The sequence below is a fragment of the Ursus arctos genome, unplaced genomic scaffold (genome assembly GCF_023065955.2).
Source record: "Ursus arctos isolate Adak ecotype North America unplaced genomic scaffold, UrsArc2.0 scaffold_31, whole genome shotgun sequence".
In the NCBI taxonomy this organism is placed as follows: domain Eukaryota; kingdom Metazoa; phylum Chordata; class Mammalia; order Carnivora; family Ursidae; genus Ursus; species Ursus arctos.
In genome coordinates, this window is record NW_026622997.1 from 14,946,258 (window position 1) to 14,966,455 (window position 20,198).

The 20,198-nt window shown below is 39.4% G+C and overlaps 2 protein-coding genes across 6 annotated transcripts in view; one reads left to right on the forward strand and one right to left on the reverse strand.

The window, feature by feature from the left end:
• Window positions 1-20,198, forward strand: part of LOC113264443 (transmembrane protein 14C) — a 100,223-nt gene that overhangs the window by 11,299 nt on the left and 68,726 nt on the right. The window lies entirely within an intron of this gene.
• MAK (male germ cell associated kinase) overlaps window positions 5,587-20,198 on the reverse strand; it is a 55,519-nt gene continuing 40,907 nt past the window's right edge. The window contains exons 12-15 of the mRNA XM_026511483.4: window positions 13,842-13,973; window positions 11,841-11,915; window positions 9,273-9,392; window positions 5,587-5,829 (exon numbers count right to left, since the gene is read on the reverse strand). Coding sequence (XP_026367268.2) covers window positions 5,675-5,829; window positions 9,273-9,392; window positions 11,841-11,915; window positions 13,842-13,973 — 482 coding nt within the window. The 3' untranslated portion in view covers window positions 5,587-5,674. The remainder of the gene's footprint in view (window positions 5,830-9,272; window positions 9,393-11,840; window positions 11,916-13,841; window positions 13,974-20,198) is intronic.

Consider the following 20,198-nt stretch of genomic DNA (forward strand, 5'->3'; position numbering starts at 1 on the left):
TTTGAGAGGGATAGTTACTAACTCTTCTTTACATGTTTGGTAGAATTCATCTGTGAAGTTGTCTGGTACTGGACTTTTGTTTTGGGTGGTTTTTAAATTGTTTTGATTTCATTATTTGTAATTGGTCTATTCATATTTTCTATTTCTTCATTATCAGTCTTGGAAGGTTGTATGTTTCTGGGAATTCATCCATTTCTTCTAGGCTTTCCAGTTTGTTGGTGTATAATTGTAGCAGTCTCTTATGATCCTTTGTATTTCTGTAGTGTCAGTTTAACTTCTCTTCCATTTCTGATTTGGTCTCTCTCTCTCATCTTTTCTTGATGAGGCTTACCAATTTTGTTTATCTTTGCAAAGAACCACCTTTTAGTTTCATAATTCTTTTCTTTTTTCTTTCTTTTCTTCTCTCCTTCTTTCCTTCCTCCCTTCCTCCCTTCCCCTCCCTTCCCCTCCCTTCCCCTCCCTTGCCCTCCCTTGCCCTCCCTTCCCTTGCCTTCCCTTGCCTTGCCTTGCCTTGCCTTGCCTTGCCCTGCCCTGCCCTGCCCTCCCCTCCCCTCCCCTCCCCTCCCCTCCCCTCCCCTTCTCTCTCTCTTTTTCTTTATTACTTTCTTGTATTTCGTTCTGATCTTTATTATTTCCCTCCTTCTACTAACTTTGGGCTTTGTTGTTGTTGTTGTTGTTGTTTTTCTAGTTCTTTAGGTGAAAAGTTATTTATTTGAGATTTTTCTTGTTTCTTGCTTATTGCTATAAACTTTTCTCTTAAAACTGCTTTTACTGTGTCCCATAGATTTGGGAAAGTCTTATTTCCATTTTCATTTGTCTTAAGGCATTTTTTGATTTTCTCTTTTTCTGTTGACACATTGGTTGCTTGGTAGTGTAATGTTTAGTGTCCATGTGTTGCGGGTTTTTTTTCAGTTTTACTTTTGTAATTGATCTCTAGCTTCATACTGTTGTGCTTGGAAAAGATGTTTGGTATGATTTAAGTCTTCTTAAATTTATTGAGACTTGTTTTGTGGTCCAGTGTGATCCTGTTGTGATCCTGGAGAATGTTTAATGTGCACTTGAAAAGAATGTGTATTCTGCAGCTTGAAGATTAAATGTTCTGTGTATATCTAATAAGTCTATCTGGTTTGATCTGTCATTTAAGGACAGTGTTTCTTTATTGACTTTTTTGTCTTGATAATCTGTCCATTAATGTAAGCGGGGTATTAAAATTTCCTATTATTACTGTATTATTGTCAATTTCCCTCTTTATGTCTGTTAATATTTCCATTATATATTTAGGTATTCCTGTGTTAGGTATGCAAATATTTGTAAATGTTCTACCTCTTCTTGGATTGACCCTTTTATCATTATGTAATAATGCTTTTGTCTTTTGTTGCAGCCTTTGTTTTAAAAGTTTTGTCTGATGAGTATTGCTACTTTAGCTTTTTGTTTCCATTTGCATGGAATATCTTTTCCATCTCTTCACTTTCAGTCTGCATGTGTCTTTAGATCTGAAGTGAGTCTCTTGTAGACAGCATATGGATGGGTCTTTTTTTTTTTTTTTTTAATCCATGTAGCCACCATGTGTGTTTTGATTGGAGCATTAAGACCAATTAAAGTAACTTAAAGTAATTGATACATACTTATTACCATTTTGTATGTTGTTTTCTGGTTGTTAATTTAGTTTTGTTTTTAATGTCTTCATATTTTAGATCTATATTCATTTAGTTCTTTGTATTTCTGTTAAGAGTATTGTAGGATATTTTATGCCTTTGTTATGATGAATGGGAACTTTTTCATAAGTATTTTTAAATTAGGTAACAATCTGAACAAAATTAATTGACACTAATATAAGTACTTTTTGACTCACTCGAGCATATTATGTGCCTTAGGTTTTTATTGGCTACCATTTATTTCATCTTGTGGCCTTATATTAAAGTTAGAAATAATATATTTGCTGTTACTGACAAGATCAACATTGTTCTAGAGACACCAGACAAAACAGTAAAACATGAGAAATAAGGTATAAATACTGGAAAAAAGAAATTAAACATTTTAAACAGTTAATATATTTATCTATCTAGAAAAATCCAAGACAAGCAACTAAAAACATATTGAACCAATGAGAAAATTCTATAAAGCAGCAAGAAAGTAACACTAAAACCCAGTAGCTTCCTATTAACAGTTATGCTTAATTCTTTTCCATACTGTTGCCAGTACCCAAGTCTAAGCCTCACCATCATTTAATCTTCTAGTAGGACTCCTTGTTTTTATGGTTTGGCTCAACAATTATTTCTTTACCCAGCAGGTAGAGGCATATTTCAAGTATATTTTGACTCCTATACTTAAAACCATTCAGTTGTCTCTCAACATTTAGATTTCTTTAGTCTTCCTACTGTTCTGTTCTTTATCTTAACCCCATCATAGTTTGCCAATATACAATTTCATGTGTGTTTATTTAATGTCTGCCTCCAGAATATATGTTCTGTGAGGTCAGGGAAAACGACCGTTTTGTCATTACCATATATACTACACTTAGTACTTAGTAGGCACTTAGTAAATATTTGCTGAATTTATAGATCAAATCTACTTTTTAAAAATACACTTGACTTTTTAGGACCGTTTTGAGAAGACAGTACAGAGTTCCCACATACCCCACACCTAGTTTTCTCTATTAATATCTTAGGTTAGCATAAAATATTTGTTAGAACTCTGAGTCAATATTGGTAAATTAATTAAAGTCCATATTTTATTCAGATTTTCTAAGTTTTTAAAAACTAATATTGTTTTTCTATTCCAGGATCTCGTCTAGGATCCCACATTACATTTAGTTGTCATGTCTCCTTAAGCTCCTCTTGGTTATCACTGTTTTTCAGATTTGCCTTGTTTTCGATGACCCTGATAGTTTTGAAGAGTATTGACCAAGTGTTTTGTAGAATGCTCTTCTGTTAGAATTTGTCTAGTGTTTTCCTTATGGTTAGACTGGACTTAGGAAATTTTAGGAGCAAAGTGCTGTTTTCATCACATAATATTAACATCACGTATATGAACGTGGTATTATTGTTGATGTTGACCTTGATTATCTGGCTTGAGGTAGTATTCAATCAGGCTTCTCCACTGTAAAGTTATTCCTCCCCCCCCCATACTGTACTCTTTGAAAGGAAGTCACCGTGCCCATTCTGTACTTAAGGATTGGGGAGTTGTACTCTTCCACCTTGAAGGCAGAGTATTTACATAAATTATTTAGGATTCTGCATGGGAGATTTGTCTCTTTTCCCCTACTTATTTATTCACTTATTTATATCAGTATGGACCCCAGGATATGTATTTCCCACTTTGGGTTATAATACAGTGACTTCTTTATTTTCTTTCTCAAATATTACAGTTTTGGCCATTAGGAGCTCATCCATTTAGCTCCTATGTTTCTTTCACCTAGCCCATCAATGTGGGCTGCTTCTGCTTGTTGGGTTTTGCTTTTGCTTTTTTTTTTTTTTTTATAACTTTGTTACTTCCTAGCACTATCAGATCTCCAGTATCAGCTTGTGTATTTCATGCTCAGTACTAGAATCAGCCATCTCTCCAGAAAGCCCTGGTTCCTTTTACTGGACCTTGGTATTAGAAATCAAGATCTGGATGCTAGATATGCTTATTGCTACTGGGGTGAGCAGCTTTATTCATAATTGCCCAGACTTGAACACAAGATGTTCTTCAGTAGGTGAATGGATAAATAAACTGTAGTGCATATATACAATGAAATATTAGTTAGCAAGAAACAGACATGAGCTATCGAGCTAAGAAAAGGCATGGAAGAAACTTAAATGCATCTTGCTAAGTGAAAGAAACCGGTGTAGATTCCAACGATGTGACATTCTGGAACAGGAGCATGGTGGAGATGATGGAAAGATTGGTGGTTGCCAGAGGTTTGCGGGGGCGGGAGAGAAGGATGAGTGGGTAGGACATGGGATTTTTAGGGCAATGAAGCTAATCTCTAGGATACTGTAGTGGTGGATACATGCCGTTATGTATTTTGTCAGAACCCACAGAAAATACAACACAAAGCATGAACCCTAAGGTAAACTGTGGACTAAAGGTGTACTGATACTGACTCATCAGTTACAGCAAATGTCCCACACTAGTGCAAGATGTTAATAATAGGGAAAATTGGGAAAGGGGCCTGAAGGGGGGGTATAAGGAAACTGTACTTCCGAATGAATTTTTTCTGTAAACCTAAAACTGCTAGAAAAACAAGTCTATAATGAAAATGACAAATAGCCCTCAGATTATAAAGTTTAAAAGTATAAAAAAAACACACTAGTTAACCATATTTATTTTAATATCTTTTGAGAAGTATAAAAGCTTCCCAGCAACACAAAATAATTTTTTAGCTTTGAGACATTAATTAAAACTGTACAAATATATATAACCATTACCATCAACATAAATAACTTCAGATTTTAACATTTTTTAGCAAGGTGAGCTGAATCTTCTATACAAAAATACCATATTACTATCATTTTATGATGTCTTTGGATAATGTCCACAAGGTACCAATTACATTAGCATTTGTTACAGAGTCAGAAAATACATAAAAATAGCAGTTGATGACATTATTATTCTTTAAAAAGAATATACAGTACTAATGTCCAGTCCACAAAATGGCGGGTTTAAATAGAGTAGTTCCAAGTTCAAAATGTCTATTTTTATAAAGTACCAGTTTAGAAATTAAAGAAAAAAAATTATACTAAGTGAAATCACTGCTATAGCAACTGAATGCATTTGCTCTTCAGAGTAGATGTCAAGGTCAGAGACAGGTCAGTGATCTGCAGCAGCAAGAATTTGCTTTGGGGGACAAGCTGGCACACCTCATTTTTGTGTCTAGTAGGAACATGGAAGCAAAGTATTTTCAAAGTCTGATGAACACACGTCACAGTTTCAAGAACTTTCTTAATGATGTGAAGATGAGAGAGCCCTGACTTGGTTGATTTGGGAGTCTTCAAGCCATTGGGTTTGATAGTCACCATGAATTCATGGGAGTTGTGTTGGTCAAAATCAAACAGACTCTCCGCTAAAATTGGGTCACATAATTTTGAGATCTTCATGTTAAAGATAAATTTATTCCTAAGAAAGATATCCTGCTCAAGATGGAATTACCGTCGCTTCCATAATTTCAAAGTAGAAAAGCATATGATAAATGAGCATCTTTTGCCATTGCCAAACTGGTAGGGCAGAGCCTTAGCCACGTAAGAACCGTAACTGACAGCCAACAGAAGTCTACCTAACTGCTATAAAAAAACAAACCTTTGAGGCCAACTGATGAAATGTTAAATTAATATAGCAAATAACATGAAAATTAAAACACTCTAAACACTTTCTGAAGGCCTTTTTAAAAAAAGATTCTTACCATATTTAGTAACTATTAATTTGTAGATCAAATACTTGATACTTTGGCAAATAGTTTATTCAATACTTTGTAAAGTCCTACCCATATATCAGCACTGTGGACAACCTGATGCTAAGAAAATGCATTTCATTTCTAGGAAAGAAAATAGGAGATGGTTTTTGCTCTTCAAGTACCCACTACTGCATATTTCTTCCAGAACTCAGTAGAAATAGACATCTGTAGACATTTCCCAGGGTCAGGGGATTTGCATGGATTCCATGGAGCAATGCTGTGGGGTTTCACATGAGACTCCTACCGGTGGCCACCGTACTTGGCCACCCAGTCTGTCCTTCCATGCACTGAGGGAACTGGCTGCGCACGGTTCACAATATTTAGATTCTTGGCTGTAGGGTTGTAAGTAGGTCCTGAAAACTGCCCCCGACCAGGTTTTGTGTTCCAGGTATATTCTGGAAGAAATGAGAATTGGAAGTTAGAAATTTATTCATTTGATTATCAAATTTAAAATCAAGCAATTTATCTTTTTATTTTATGGGGAAGTCTAGAGTTTATCTTTAAAAGATGAGTTCAGTGGTCTCTAAGATTTTTTAAATATTAAAACTAAAAATTCTAGTGTACTCTTATGTTGATACAGAATTCTCAGTAGCTTAAGAGCCAATATTTCTGGTTTGCAGTTCTGATACTGCTGCTGTTTCTTTTTTGGGTTCACTCAAATGCCTTAACACATTTAGGTAGGCAACATCGACCAGGGTGACCAAGAAAATTCTTGGTTCAGGTTCAACAGGCAATACCTAGAGTGTCGGTGACTTTGTGAAATCACATCGTGGTTTCATCTAATATCCAAGTGTAATACCCACTACAGATAATTTATTTGTAATTGTGAATCCTATAAGTCTCCAGCTTCATGGAGCTACACAGTTGGGATCCCATCATAGATTTCTTTTAAACATGAAAATGGGGTTTTTAGAGGCAAGAAACTTCATTTTTTAAATTGGGAAAATGATGGGTGAAAACAATTCCTTTAAAAGGTGAGCCATTCCTAAGATCCAAACCTTTCATCATAAGGTTTGTTTTATTCATACATTTGGCTAATTTAATATTTGTGAAATTTTAATTTGTTAAATATTTGTTCTTATCAGAACAATTTACAAGCTAAACTTGCTTTAACATCTCAAATGACAAAGCAATAAATCATTTTACGGAGAACTTCAGTCTCTTCTCCAGTCCTTCCCTTGTCCGCCCTCACTTCACGTTTACAGCTGATTATCAGGTATTCCATCTAAAGAGGGATGTTGGATCTTTCCGTTTGAGATTTAAGTATCTTTTCACACTGTGGTGGCTGTCGCTCTTGGATTAAACTCTTAAGTGCCAATTTTGAAATGAGTCTAACCATTTTGTACACCTAGCACTATACCGGATTTACTTGTGTGATTTCCCTGCGTTGTTGTTGTTGTTGATGTAGTGTGTGTATATATATATACACACACACACACACTTTTTCTGTAAAACTGGGAGTGGAGGGGAGATTATAGGAGCAGTGTGGGTCCAGTGTGCTGCTGACCTCAGCTTAAGGGGAATATAGCATTAAGTGAGGAACTGCCCCGGTGACAGTCACCCTGTCCTATCCTCTCACCGTTACCACGTTTAAAATTCTCCAGGTTATAGTCAATAAAAAGCTAAATGAGGTAGGGACAAAGTGTTTAGGAGAGCCAGTCAACCCTTAACTGTTAAGGAAAAACTGGTTAAACCGCTAACCAAGTTTTCCAGGAATGGCCCTTTAGTTCTAACCCATGGGAATGTAGACTAGCACCAGTGTGTTAAATTTGTGAACCCACACCTGAGGTCTGCAGGCCAAAATGGTACCGGGCGTGGAGGAGCGTGCGTGTGGGAGGGTAGGAGGGGAAGGAGGTGGGGAGAGAGGCCATAAGCCCTGGTGATTCAGAGAACCTTCAGCTAATAGGGTGATGCTCTTGGGGTGCAAAATGCGGGATATGGGGAGTAACAGAGCGCTTTCCTCCAGGTCGTGATGTAGCTACGTCAAGTCCTAAATGCATTTGAGGGAAACTGTGTCCAGGCAGATACTTTAAAAACCTTTAAAGAGGGAATCATTTTGCCAAGAAGGGTATAGTGTTTACATTTAGGATTCCTGTCTGAGAGAGAATAGTTTCAGGATTCAAGCACCCTTGGTGAAGAACTTAGTAGCTGACAAAGGAGCTGAGATATCATGACAGGGCAAGAAATGCTTTTGTGTCTAAGCCAGACCAGGCCCTGCCCCTCCTGAGCACGGGGCAGACAGCCCTCTCAGGTTTGCTGTGCATTTATTTTAAGAGCCACACGTGTCCTATCAGGGGCATTTAACTTCTTGTAGAAAATGTTTGCTAAAGGAAAGATGTTCACCTGTAGTTAAGAATTTAATCAGTGCCACCACTGTGTCACTTTGAGCAAGAAACAAACCTCTGTGAAACAGATGATAATAGTACCTTCTGTAGTCGAGTTAATGAATGTAGCGCACTTAGAACAGGGCCCTCTCTGCCCTTGTAAAGGGTGGCTGTCTAGGAAAGAAGTCCCTCCTCAAAGTTCTTGTTACCATCAGAGCAAGGGGAGAAGGAGTTGTTGGGAAGTCTGGGATGAGAGATTACATGGGAAAGCTGGAAGAAATTAATTTGATTTTTCTTCTCAAAACATGAGAGTAAGGACAAGGAGGAGCAGAGAGGGGGGGAGACTACAAGAGAAGGGGAAATAGTTGAGTAAATATGGTAATGACCTGGTTTTATTTTCTTGTGGGAAACTGCCACCCAAGTGGGAGTACTGGAAGACACATCTCTTACAGAGCAGTGTTTTCCTAAGGATTTGCATTGACCACTTGAGAGTGGTTAATATTTACTTCTTTTTTTTACCTTTCCTCCTACCACCATCTGTAGGAATATCTGATGAGCAGAGTAAATGAAGAGATGAAAAGTTATGAGAAAGCATTTACTAAAAAAATATAAACAGGACTATGCATGCTAATCTGACAGAATACTTAATATGTAAAGGCCTTCAGTATCTTATAAAAATAGTTTAAAAAATACCCACTTTCACTTTATAAGAGCAGGTACTCAGATAACAAAATAATTTGAAACATTATGATTTTCTGCTTTTATTTTAAAAATTGCTACTAAGCCATGGCTGGTGACTTACTGTAAGGCTGGCTTAAAATACCTGAGACTTTAAAAGAAAAAAAATTGTTGCTGTATATCAAGTGTTCACTTACATATTTTGTTTCAGTAGAGGGATAAGGAAGCAATGCTTTTCACAGATAAGGTAACTGAATACTGTTTACTAGTTCTACTCTGTGGTTAGAGATCGTAAATTACAGAAGTCCAGTGCTTTTTACAGTTTTAGCTCCCAACAGTGTGAACTTTAAAGGCTGGCAGCTCGAATCAGGAGTTTCAAGATAAGCTCCTGGTTAGGACACGCTGCAAGATTACTTTTAGGGTGAACTTTGATACTACCCTACAACTTTGTATCTTACCAAACTTCTGTCTGCCTCAGCCTTTGCTTGAGGTGCTTTCATGAGGACCTCTGTTTTAGATTAGAATAATTTTGAGAACATTCATAGCCAGATCTAGTCAAGCTCCTCTGTAGAAGGGCTACCTCATCCAGCTTTACGAAGATTAAATGGCATAACATGTGCCTGCAGAGAGGAGGAACCACTTAATTAGAGGTAGCTCTTATGACAGACCCTCAAATCACACCTTCAGAAGAAGAAAGGACATTTTGCCAGAAACAGTTAGTACTGTGTTTATAAGGTGAGACTAATTTAAGTCTTCACTTGGGGAAAGTGATGGTATAAACTTAGAAAGAGCTCCTTTCTGATCAGAAATCTCAAAAACTATAAAGTTGTTCTTACCTGAAGTTGTTGCACCAAGAGGTGCTAAGTGTATCCTCTGGCCGGCTGACCCCACTTCTTTTTTGAGAAAGGAAGGAATATATCCTGACTGATTGTAAGTAGCATAACTTCCAAGATTTCCTAATGACGTATCATAAAGTTGCATAGTCAGAAGGTGAATATCTTAAAGCACCAGAGAGTAACGAATACTACCCCCCTCCTGATTCCAATTCTGGTTTTTGAGTATCGACTCCACGTCAAGCACTGCATTATAGCTTTACAGACAGTCCTATTCAGGCCATATAATGACCCTTTTAAATGCCTATTTTATCCACACCTGTGGCTCTTAGAACTTGCCTAAATAATCACAGTAAGTGACGAAGCCAGAACGTGCACCCAAGGCTGTTTGCCCTGAACATACCAGGTTTTTTTATGACTCCACTGTTAACCTCAGTATGTCTCCTGCCAGGAGGTCCCCAGCCCTGCCGTGCTCCCTGTGCTTTTCTTCATTCTGTAAAATCACTATGGTAACTGCACCTGTTCTCATAGGGTTGCCGTAGAGATTGAATGAAATGTATGCAAAGCACTTAACATAGAATCTGGTGTTTGATAAATGTCAGCTTTCATCATCCTCATCCTCATCACTGTTAGTGAATGATCATCATGGGGGCAATAGAGTGATGGACGAAGGGGGAAAATCTAAAGGCAGAAGACAGGAGGTCATTGCTAGAGCTGAAATGAGAGTATGAGAGTCTGAACTAAGGGAGTCACGGGGGCCATGGAGAAGAGAACTGAGTGGGTGTATGGGGTAGGAGGGGTAGGGAAAGAGGAATATTAAGCCCTCAGTTTGTATCTTAGGTGACTAAGAACAGCAACAGGTTTGTTGGAAAGACTTGGTGCCTATGGGATATTGGAGTTGTAGTGGTCGCGCCAGCTTGGAAATAGGGAATTAGCAAGTTATGGCACTTATGGGGCTATGGGATTGGAAGAGCCAGCTCAGACGGATTGTGGGATGTGCAAAGATCCAGGAAGAGAGGCCCAGAGAACATCAGCATTAAGGGACAGGAAAGAAAAGGACCCCACGGAGGAGAGAGAGTAGAGAGGGTAGATGATAGGAGGCGCAGGGTTTGAACATCCAAGAGAATACAGCGTGTGAAGAAAGAAGGAAGACCGAACGAGGCAGAGATCTGATGGGATTAGCACTGCTTATGGGATCTGGCCACTAGGATCATGTCAGGACCTGGCAGGAGCGGTTCCAGTGGCCTGAGGCCAGCTAAGGACAGACTACAGTGAGTTGAGGAGCAAACTGGAAATAAGAGGAAAAGAAACATAATTTCTTTCCAGGAGCCTTGCTGTGCAGGAAAGGAGACACGTTTGTCAGCAAGGAGGTGGAACAGAGCTCTGATCATGATGGCGGTTTCGAGGAACTGCTTGTTTGGCAGCTACGACTAACGCATTTCTTACAGTGTTATTGGTTCATAAGTCTGGCCTCTGAACTTCTTGTCCCTGATGTCTGTCACAGCTCTGTGCGTGGGAGGCTCTCAGTAAGTGTGTGCTCTTGAACCATCAAGTGTCAAACAGCATTATTATAGAGGTGAGAATTTATACAGTGAACACAGCAGTTTGTACAGTTTTTAACACTACTGAATTCTGCATAAACACAATTGCCTAATTTGACCTTTCTTTTAGCCCCGAGTACCCGTTTCTAAATCACTAATCAGCCCTTTACTACAAAAGGATTTTGAAAGGAAGTCCACGGCAGTGATCACATTCAGTGACAGCTTCGAAACATTGCTCTGGCCCCTCCTCCTCAGCAGACCCTGCATGCTTACTGTGACAAAAATCCTAGGGAAGATTATATAATAATAACCTTGGCAAATATCATGTCCTCCATTTTACGGACAGGGACACTGACTTAGGGAGCCTAACTAACCTATCCACAATCACAAGGCTACTGAGTGACGAAATGGGGAGTGGGGGGATATGTGAGATCCTAAAAGCCACGTGCTGAACAGTTAGTAGGCTGCTGGGAGAGAGTTGCTAAGGAAAAATGGACAGCAAATTCATTATTTTGGCTTATTATTTTTGAAGTACCTTGTGAGCTGCGAATTTTTAGGCTGGAGCCAATAGCTAGCACTGTTTAAATCAGCAACAGTGAACCTCTAGGAAATCCACCATCTCTATTAACCTGATTAACTTTTAAATGATTGTTAATGCGTAAGAAATGAATTTCAGAAATTTAAAAAAGATTTTCCAGGAATACTGATTACAAAATTAGAAAATATTCTTTTAATTCTTATTCTCAGATTTTCTTCATTTATATAAATTGTCATTATTAATTTAAGAAGATGAGCCTAGAGCTTTTTGAGAGCAAGTTGGTCTTAGAATCCCAACTACTGAAGAAAGGTGTTCTTGATGACGTGGAATGCTTCTCTTTCTCTGAGCCCTGGTCTGACTTCTAAAAGCAGGTGACCTTGGTTGGCCTTCATAGTGGCCTTGTATGACAGGATTCAGGGCAAATATGGAAAAGAAAATTGGACAAGATATTCAAAGAACAAGTTGTACTCATCTAGAATGCCCAGAAATTACCTTGTGGGTCCTCTAATTTTTCAGGAAAACTTTCATTGCATGATAGTTTTTCAACTGGTTTAATTATGCTTTCCTCTGAAGAGAAGGCAAGTGGAAAGAATGAATAAGAAGAATGTTTTAGGAAAAGCAGAGAAACAATGGTTAGATGATTAATGAAAAAATCAGGAAGAACCCTTAACACGAGAAACAGTTCTCACGTGTGGTCACAGCTTTCATTTGACGCCAGCCAGTTATATATTCCCCCGAGACACAAAGTCATAGTGTGATCATTTAAACTCAGTTGTACTTAACCAGCTAGTTCAGTGAATATTATTTTAAAATAGTGGAAAAATAAGTAAATTACAGTGCTGCAGTGTTTGATACCTCAGCACTATTAAATAGATAAATTGAGTCCTCAGAGCATCTGGAAAACTTAAAACGTCCAGTGTGTGTTAATGTCACATCAGAATATCCCAGGAGACTACTCACTTGCTACATCAGTGATCTCAGATTTTTTTGGGATCCAGTACTATCTATCTATCTATCTATCTATCTATCTATCTATCTATCTATCTATATCTATCCATCCATCTATGTATCTATATTTTTAAAAGAACTCTTCACACACTTTAAACTGATCTGTAAAATTTTTCATTGTAAGTTTTATAGTTTGTAAGGTTGTCATTTGTGGCATATTATAATTATAAACACTTAAAACTATTACATGTCTACTTTAAGCAATGGAATCTAAATACCATGGTGGTTTTATGCCTACCAATACTGACTTACAAAATACATGAATATATTCCTTTTTAACAGTTGGAAATTTCACAGTAATCTCATTTCTCTCTAAAATTTTATTTTCATTCATGTCAGCTCCCAAATTTTATCCAAATATAATTTTAGGCTTAAAAGTCTTTAAGTTGACCACTGAAAAAGTATGTATAAATTGAAACCTTTAAAGAAATTTCTTATAACTATAAGTATGCTAAAATACTTTTTCCCCCTAGATTAAGTTAGTTATAATTACAGCAATTTATTATATATAATTAATCAAAAAAGATGAATACTATAAATTTTGATTACTGAACATTAAAAGGCATTGCTTTTTGGAGAAATTCACTGAGAAAGATGGCACCTTTTTTTTTTTTTTAAAGATTTTATTTATTTATTTGACAGAGATAGAGATAGCCAGCGAGAGAGGGAACACAAGCAAGGGGAGTGGGAGAGGAAGAAGCAGGGTCATAGGGGAGGAGCCTGATGTGGGGCTTAACCGCTGTGCCACCCAGGCGCCCTGAGAAAGATGGCACCTTTTCAAGCTGTCCATGTATCCACAAGTGAGTATTGCTTATTGCTAAAATCAGGTTTCAGCCCCAATTCTATCCCTTTTTCTCTTGCTCCTTGTTGGAGATGGAAGCACTGAGAAACCTTGTTTAATGTAAACAGATAGTTGGGAATGAAAGGTGTTCCATTACAGCTTTGTCACAGCAGTCTTTGAACTCTACTCAGAGTTCTAGACCAAAAATCAGACAGGGAGTCTGAAAATGAGTTTTCATTATCTGTAGCTAATAATTCAATGAGGCTCTCCTTCAGTTTTTTGAAGGCTAAGAACTGGAAACCACTTAAACAGGATTTGTTCCCCAATCATCAGAGTTACTCCCTTTCTCAACATTGATCCCAACATATGAAACTGTCTCTGAGTGGCACCCCCGAGATTTTTATACTTTGGGGGAAACAGGAAGCACACCCTAGTAAACAGAATTTGCCTTTTCTTTTGTAAAGTAGGAGAACAGAGACCCATTGCTCAGGGAGATGCATTTTTTAGGGCAGAATCCATATGGAAGTCGAGATCTGGCAAATGATTGCCTTAAAATAATCTGTGCTCAAGTACCAGTTAGAGAACTTTGGTGTAACCCCCAGAGTTATATCAGCTGGAAGAAGGCAGCTGCAATGTAGTCAAAAATAAAAATCTGCATTAGGAAAACAATGTAAATTTATACTTTAAATGTATTTTTGCTTTACCTGCATTACTCCTTTTGAAAGCAAGTCCTGCCCCCATGGGTCCCAATGACTTAGGAAATAACTGATTACTCCAAGTATGTGGGTTTATGTCCTTTCCACTGGCTACCAAGGACACATTCTTGGGATTTACACCTTCAAAGAGCAAAATAATCATTTCAGAGGTTAGTGTGTGACCATTAACTTGAAGGAAAAATATATAATCCATTCAAAGGAAGACCAGAAATAACATGGAGGAGGAGAATGGAAATAAATTTATGTTGCAATGTAGCAGATGTTAGCTTTACCCTGGAATACTTTCAACATCTGGAATCCTCAGAGTGTATTTTATAAACATAAGATGTTTTCTATCATACAAGTAATAATATAAACACTGGACATTTCTTGCTAAATGTCTTGTAAAAATTGAGGTGGTACCCAAATTTTCTTCAAAAAGTTATCTCCTTGTCATTTACTTGTTTTCAGTATGAACTCTGTACCAGACCCTTGAGGAACACTTAGTGTGACCAGGAAGACAGACATGTGACCAAGAACTTAGGGGAACTGAGAGTTTGGAAGTAGATGTGTCAAGATCTATCTGCAAAGCTTATTTGTATATAAGACATAGTAAAATCTAAACACGGTATTTTTGATTTCCTGAAATATGTGAAACGTGGAGTCAACGTGGACTTTGGTACTAGTGGTCAAAGGATGGTGTTTTAACTTATTTTTTAAGAGATTTGAAAACTTCCTGAACTTGCTTTCTTTATACTGACAATAAATTGGATGCAACATATGGGACGGTGAAGACATCACACAGTCTAAGCCTCTGGGTTGTACATGGAGTGTTCTCTTTAGCTCATACAAGGAAAATCCTCACTGAGGACTACCATTAATGTAGGAAGTTAGCGACTCTTTCCAGGTGGGATGAGCTCTTGCCTTTCACAGAGTGAACTCCTTAGTAAAGTTTCCCATTTATGAGACATATAATAACATCCCTTGTTTTGAAGCCAGAAAAAAGCCAGGTTGTTTTGTCAAGATTACTGGTCACCAGTTCTCTAATGAAACACTCCTCCAGGTAAATAATTTCCCTTTTTTATGGGATAAAGCTCCTTAAGGATTTCGGTTTCTGATAAAATATTTACAAATTGAACTATAGAAGGCAATTACCTGACAAGAAGATGCACTTACTGAAGAAGATAGCAATAATGCATGAAAAAATCATCACCAAAAAAAAAAAAAAAAAAATCCTTGACACCCCCCCCCCAAAAGAAATGGCAAGGTAGGGGGACAAACTAAAACTTGCCTTAAATGAACTGTTTTTATAAGTGTAATTCAACAAAGAATGGGCTCTTGAGTACCTAAATTATTTCGTTAATCCAGTTAGCCTTGTGATATCCCTAAATAGGTTTTTAAAAGTAAATATATCTATTAGCAAAGATAATTGCTTTAATTATGTCTTTTTAAAGATTCCAGATTTCTTCGAAATAGACACAATCCAGACTGTTAAGTCATTTACATATTAGTTTACAAGCTTTTACTGGGCACCTTCTATGTAGCAAACACTGTGATAGATAGAGGTAGACATGACTATACCATCATCCCTTGCCTCGGAGGAGATTAAATCAGTTAGCAAATATTTACTGAGCACCTATCACGTGCCAGGAAGTGTGTGTGGCATTGGACAAAAAATGGTGAACACAACAGGCTAGTTTCTACTCTTGGCTCTTATAACCTACTCTAATGGGAAGGGAGACATTAAAAGTTTAGTGGTGTGTAAATTGTTCAAAAGAATCTGGTGCTGAGGGGGCAGGCAAATAACAGAAGCAACTTTCTTTAAAAGTTCCACTAGTCTTTCTTTAAAAGATAGTAATTTTAAGCTGAACTGTGAATATGATTAGGGGTCAGGAGAGAGTGGGAGGTGTGTTCTTGGGAGAGGCCACAGTGTAGGCCTGGGATCTGAGATGGGGAGTACTGGGAGACGGTCCATGGACAGAGAGAACAGGGACTGGCATAAAATGAGGCTGGAGAGGGGAATAGGGGTCAAATCATGTAGGAATGTGTGTGTCCTGTGAAGAAATTTAAAACACAGTAGGAAAGGCAAGCACAGAAATGACCTAGGATATTGAAGACATGGGGGGGGGGGCGGGAGGGGTGAGGAAGGACAGAAGTGATAAATGAGACTCGAGAAGGAGCAGGGTTTCAAAAGTGCTGTGGAGGGAGCCGCTGTCCCCGCCAGCGTGGCGGCATCCGGGGTGCTGGAGCCCTGGTTCTGGGAGCAGGGCGTGAGACCAGAAGGCACCTCCGAGAGATGCCTTGCGCTTGCGTCGCACACTCTACTTGCAACTACCTTGCTATAATTAAGTACCTAAGGCTTACAGGGTGAGCCGGGAGATGACTGCAGTCCCATTGTAAGTAACAGAAAACAGAATCTCAAAGTCTTGCTCCAGTACACAGCCGGTCAGTAGCAGGTCAATAACTATGACTCTTGCGTTTCTCTCCCTGAAGGCCAGTGTCACAGATCTGCCAATTCTTGTAGTATAATGTCATGCTGCCCTGAAAGTATATGGTACATTTCTAGAGCTCCTATGATCCTAAAGGTTGATGCTTAATAAGACCTTTTATGCTTGGCTTTATGGTAAAAAAAAAAAAAAAAGAGGGCCGCCAAAGATATTATTATTATTTTTTATTAATGAAGATACTCAATTATAAAAATAACTTTGGATCACAAATATCAAGGATCACTTATTACAGTTTCTATCCTCTGTAGTTGCTGGCTCATGATAGGTGCTCAATAAATGTTTGTCCAGGTGACTGAACTGAGCTCAATTTTAGTTTCAAATCTCATCCAGCTGTAGAGGGGCATCCTCAAGACAAAAAATGCCAACAGGGGAGCAGTAAGACTCAAGTTTAGATTTCATGCAATTCTTAATTTCAAGTCTATTAAGTTTCAATTACAGCTAAGCTTCTGACCCACAGTAATTTGCAGAATCTGTTAGCTCTCTCTCATTAAAAAGGAAATGACCAGACCAGTCTCAGATACCCTAAAATATGTCCCAGAAAACCACATTACGGAGCAGAAATATGAAAACAGGGTGGATCCTGGTTTTGGATCCATTTATCCTAACAAAAATTTACAGTTGCCTTTCCCACCACCAGAGGGCTCCCTTGTATAGATAAGAAAATACCAACTTCCTACCTGATTTCCTTTTCCTTTTCCTTTTCCTTTTCCTTTTCCTTTCCTTTCCTTCAGGGTAAAGTATCCCTTTTAAATCTGTGTTCTGGGAACTTTGCCACATCCTCTGCTTTGCAGTTAGAGCAGAACTCCCTCATGGTATCAACACCGACATTTACAAACCTACAGGTATCTAGATAGAGATTATAAGGCAGGTATCTTTGCTGCTTTCAAAGTGCCCCCATCTCTTATGATCTTAATTCCAAATCTCCTCACCTTCCTAAGGACTTCAGTCCCTCCTGTGTCCTCCTCCTCTCCTGCATGACTAATCCCTCCCTCTGTAAGCGATCATTCCTGACCACATGTAGATGAGCTCCAAAGACCCCCCAGAATCCCCATCATTGAAGTGCTCCCTGAGCCTGCTCCAGTATGCTGTTTCTAATCTCTTCACAGCAGAACATGTCCACCAAGTAGTTTGCCTTTTCAGTCCCTAATTTCTCACTTCTCATCGCTTTTCAACCTACTCCAGCCTAGTTCTCCCTCACCATTCCAGACTGAAACTGCATTCCCAGGGACATCAGGGACCTCTCCACTGTCGGATTTTATCAGGCGTTTCCCTTCATATAACTGCTCAGCAGTAAACTCTTTCAGGTAAACTCTCCCTTCTTGGCCTCTGCAAACCACCTGTGCCTGGTCTCCCCCTCTTCTGCCTGGCTCCTTCCTTTCCTCTTGCTCAGCTCCCTCTTCTGCCACTATCGTGGTTCCCACTCAATCTCTCTGGAGGTGATCCTACTCAATCCATGGACTTACATACTGTCCGGGAGTCTCTGAGGCCTCCTGTATCTGTTCTCCTTGGCCCAGGTCCCTCCTCGGCGTGTCTGGCTCTTCCCTCCTTCCGCTCGCGTGGCCTCTCCATGCTGGCATGTTTCACAAGCATCTCAAATACAACAGCCCCCACACAGGACTGTCTACCTCTACACCACCCAATCCTGTGCCTCCTCAGTCTTCCCCCTCTCAGAGCACGGCACCACCATCCAGCTCGGATTCAAGCTCCAAATTCGCTTTTCCCTTATTTTCTACCAACATCCATTAGCAAGTCCACTTCCAAAATCTATCAAGAGCCCAGCTCCCTCGAGGTCATCATCATCTTTCCCCTGGAGGACTGTGGTAGCTTTCAGCTGGCCTCCCTGCTTCTAGCCTTGCCCTGCTTCAATCCATCCTTTGCACAGAGTCTTTTTAACACATGTGTTGTATGTCACTCGTCTCCTGAGGTTCCTTCAAAGGCCTCCATCGGACCCGGAATGAACCCCAAATTCCTTCCCCTGCCCTCAAGGTGCTGCCTCATCTGAACCCTGCTGACTCTCCCCCTCCTCCCCTCTCACTCCTCTCCCCTAAGGCCTTTAAGCTCCAAATATGCAGCCTGTTGATCTACTTCTCAAGCCAGTGTCTTTCCCTCCGCCTGAAACATCTTTGCTCAGCTCTCCACTTGACTGCCTCCTCCTTATCCTTCTGGTATCAGGTCAAAGGTGAGGGCATTGAGGAGTGCCCCCCGCAGCCACACTCTAGGTCATCTCTCTGCTTCCACAGCACTCATCACCACCTGTGAATTTGCCTTTTCTCTCTCCACTAGAACACAAGCTCCCGGAGAGCAGGGACCTTTTGTGTCTTGTTCAGAGCTGTATAGATATCTCAGTGCCTAGGTCATTAAGTACCTGGCACATAGTAAGCACTTAATATGTATTACTGAATGAATGAATAAAATGGAGGAATCAACAGCATGCACAAATGAATGTGTACACTATCCATGGGTCCCATGATGTCTTCCCCTTCCTTCTGCACGGAGACATGCTGCTCATCCGTTACAGACCAGCTGGGTCACCTCCTCTATAAAGGCTAAAACAAAACAAACATTGAATCCACACATCTCCAAATACCCAGGGATAACTTCATGCCAATCCCTTCCATTTCCCTGGGATAGGACAATATCTTCCTTCTTACTACTGGACAGAGAAGTGTAGTCCGAAAGCCTGGCTCTGTTCTCCCTGCATTTATCTCAACTTCTTCAACACGTGTGGCTAAACCTGCGCAGCCGCTGTGCCTCCTGTTTCCTCTCCAAGTTATTTTTACAGCCCTGTAATTTCATTTTTTCCCTTCAATTACTGATAATAGGAGTCAATCTCTACTGGATTCGTAGAACTGAAATTTGTATGGTTGCCTAAAAGGTATACGGAACGATGTTACGCAGCAATCTCTTGCTAACAATCCAGTTTCAGCCTTGTCTCTTGTCTTCCTTATCCCTCCTTCCCAAACTCCTGGGAGATGAAAACCATGGCTTGCTTCTGGAGACTTCCTCACATGAACCCAGTGGCCTGTTCACTACATTCAGAAAGCTGCAAACAGCCATGCCCACAAAAGAAAAATTTCTTCTCTCCCTCTTTTTGGACTAAAGATGTATCTGTATAGATACACAGTTACTTAAAAATTGATTCCCTTTTAGACTCAATTGAATTTAAACTTTTCTTTTTAAAGTGGATTTTGAGGAGAAAATGCTGCTTGCAGGCACATCATAAACTCCCCACCATCTGTCTAGATTTTTCTTCTAAGCTCCAGGTTCATATATTCAGTTGTCTTCGATAGATCAACTCAGATGTTTGCTAGGCATCCCAACCTCAACTCCCGTTTCTCCAACTTCCATACCTCCTATCCTCTCCTAATCTTCCCTTTCTCAGTGAAAGTCACCACCATCCCCCCAGTCATCGCCAAGTCAAAAACCCAGAAGCCAACACTAATTCCTTCTTTATCATCATCCATGCTGATCTATCAGCACCTGTTTTTCCACTATTGAAATACACTGAAACTTAACCCATTTCTGTCTCCACGTTCACCACTCTGGAGGAAGCCACTACGCTCTCTATCCAGACATATGCAATGGGCTTTTGACCAGCCTCCTTGACCCTCTTGGGCACCTAGTATGCTCTACCCACCATGATCTTTCAAAAACATAATCTATATCATTTAGGAAACAGTGTACAATCTCACATTTTATGAAATGGTGTGATGGGGGTGCAGAATTATTTTAACAAAATTTAGCACTTACTTAAAGACATAGCTTGGTGGGCGAGAGTGGTATTTTTTGAAGCCTATTCTCATCTTGATTTTTGACTAGGCATTTCTTGAGCAGACTTCACAGAGGCAGGAGACTCGGA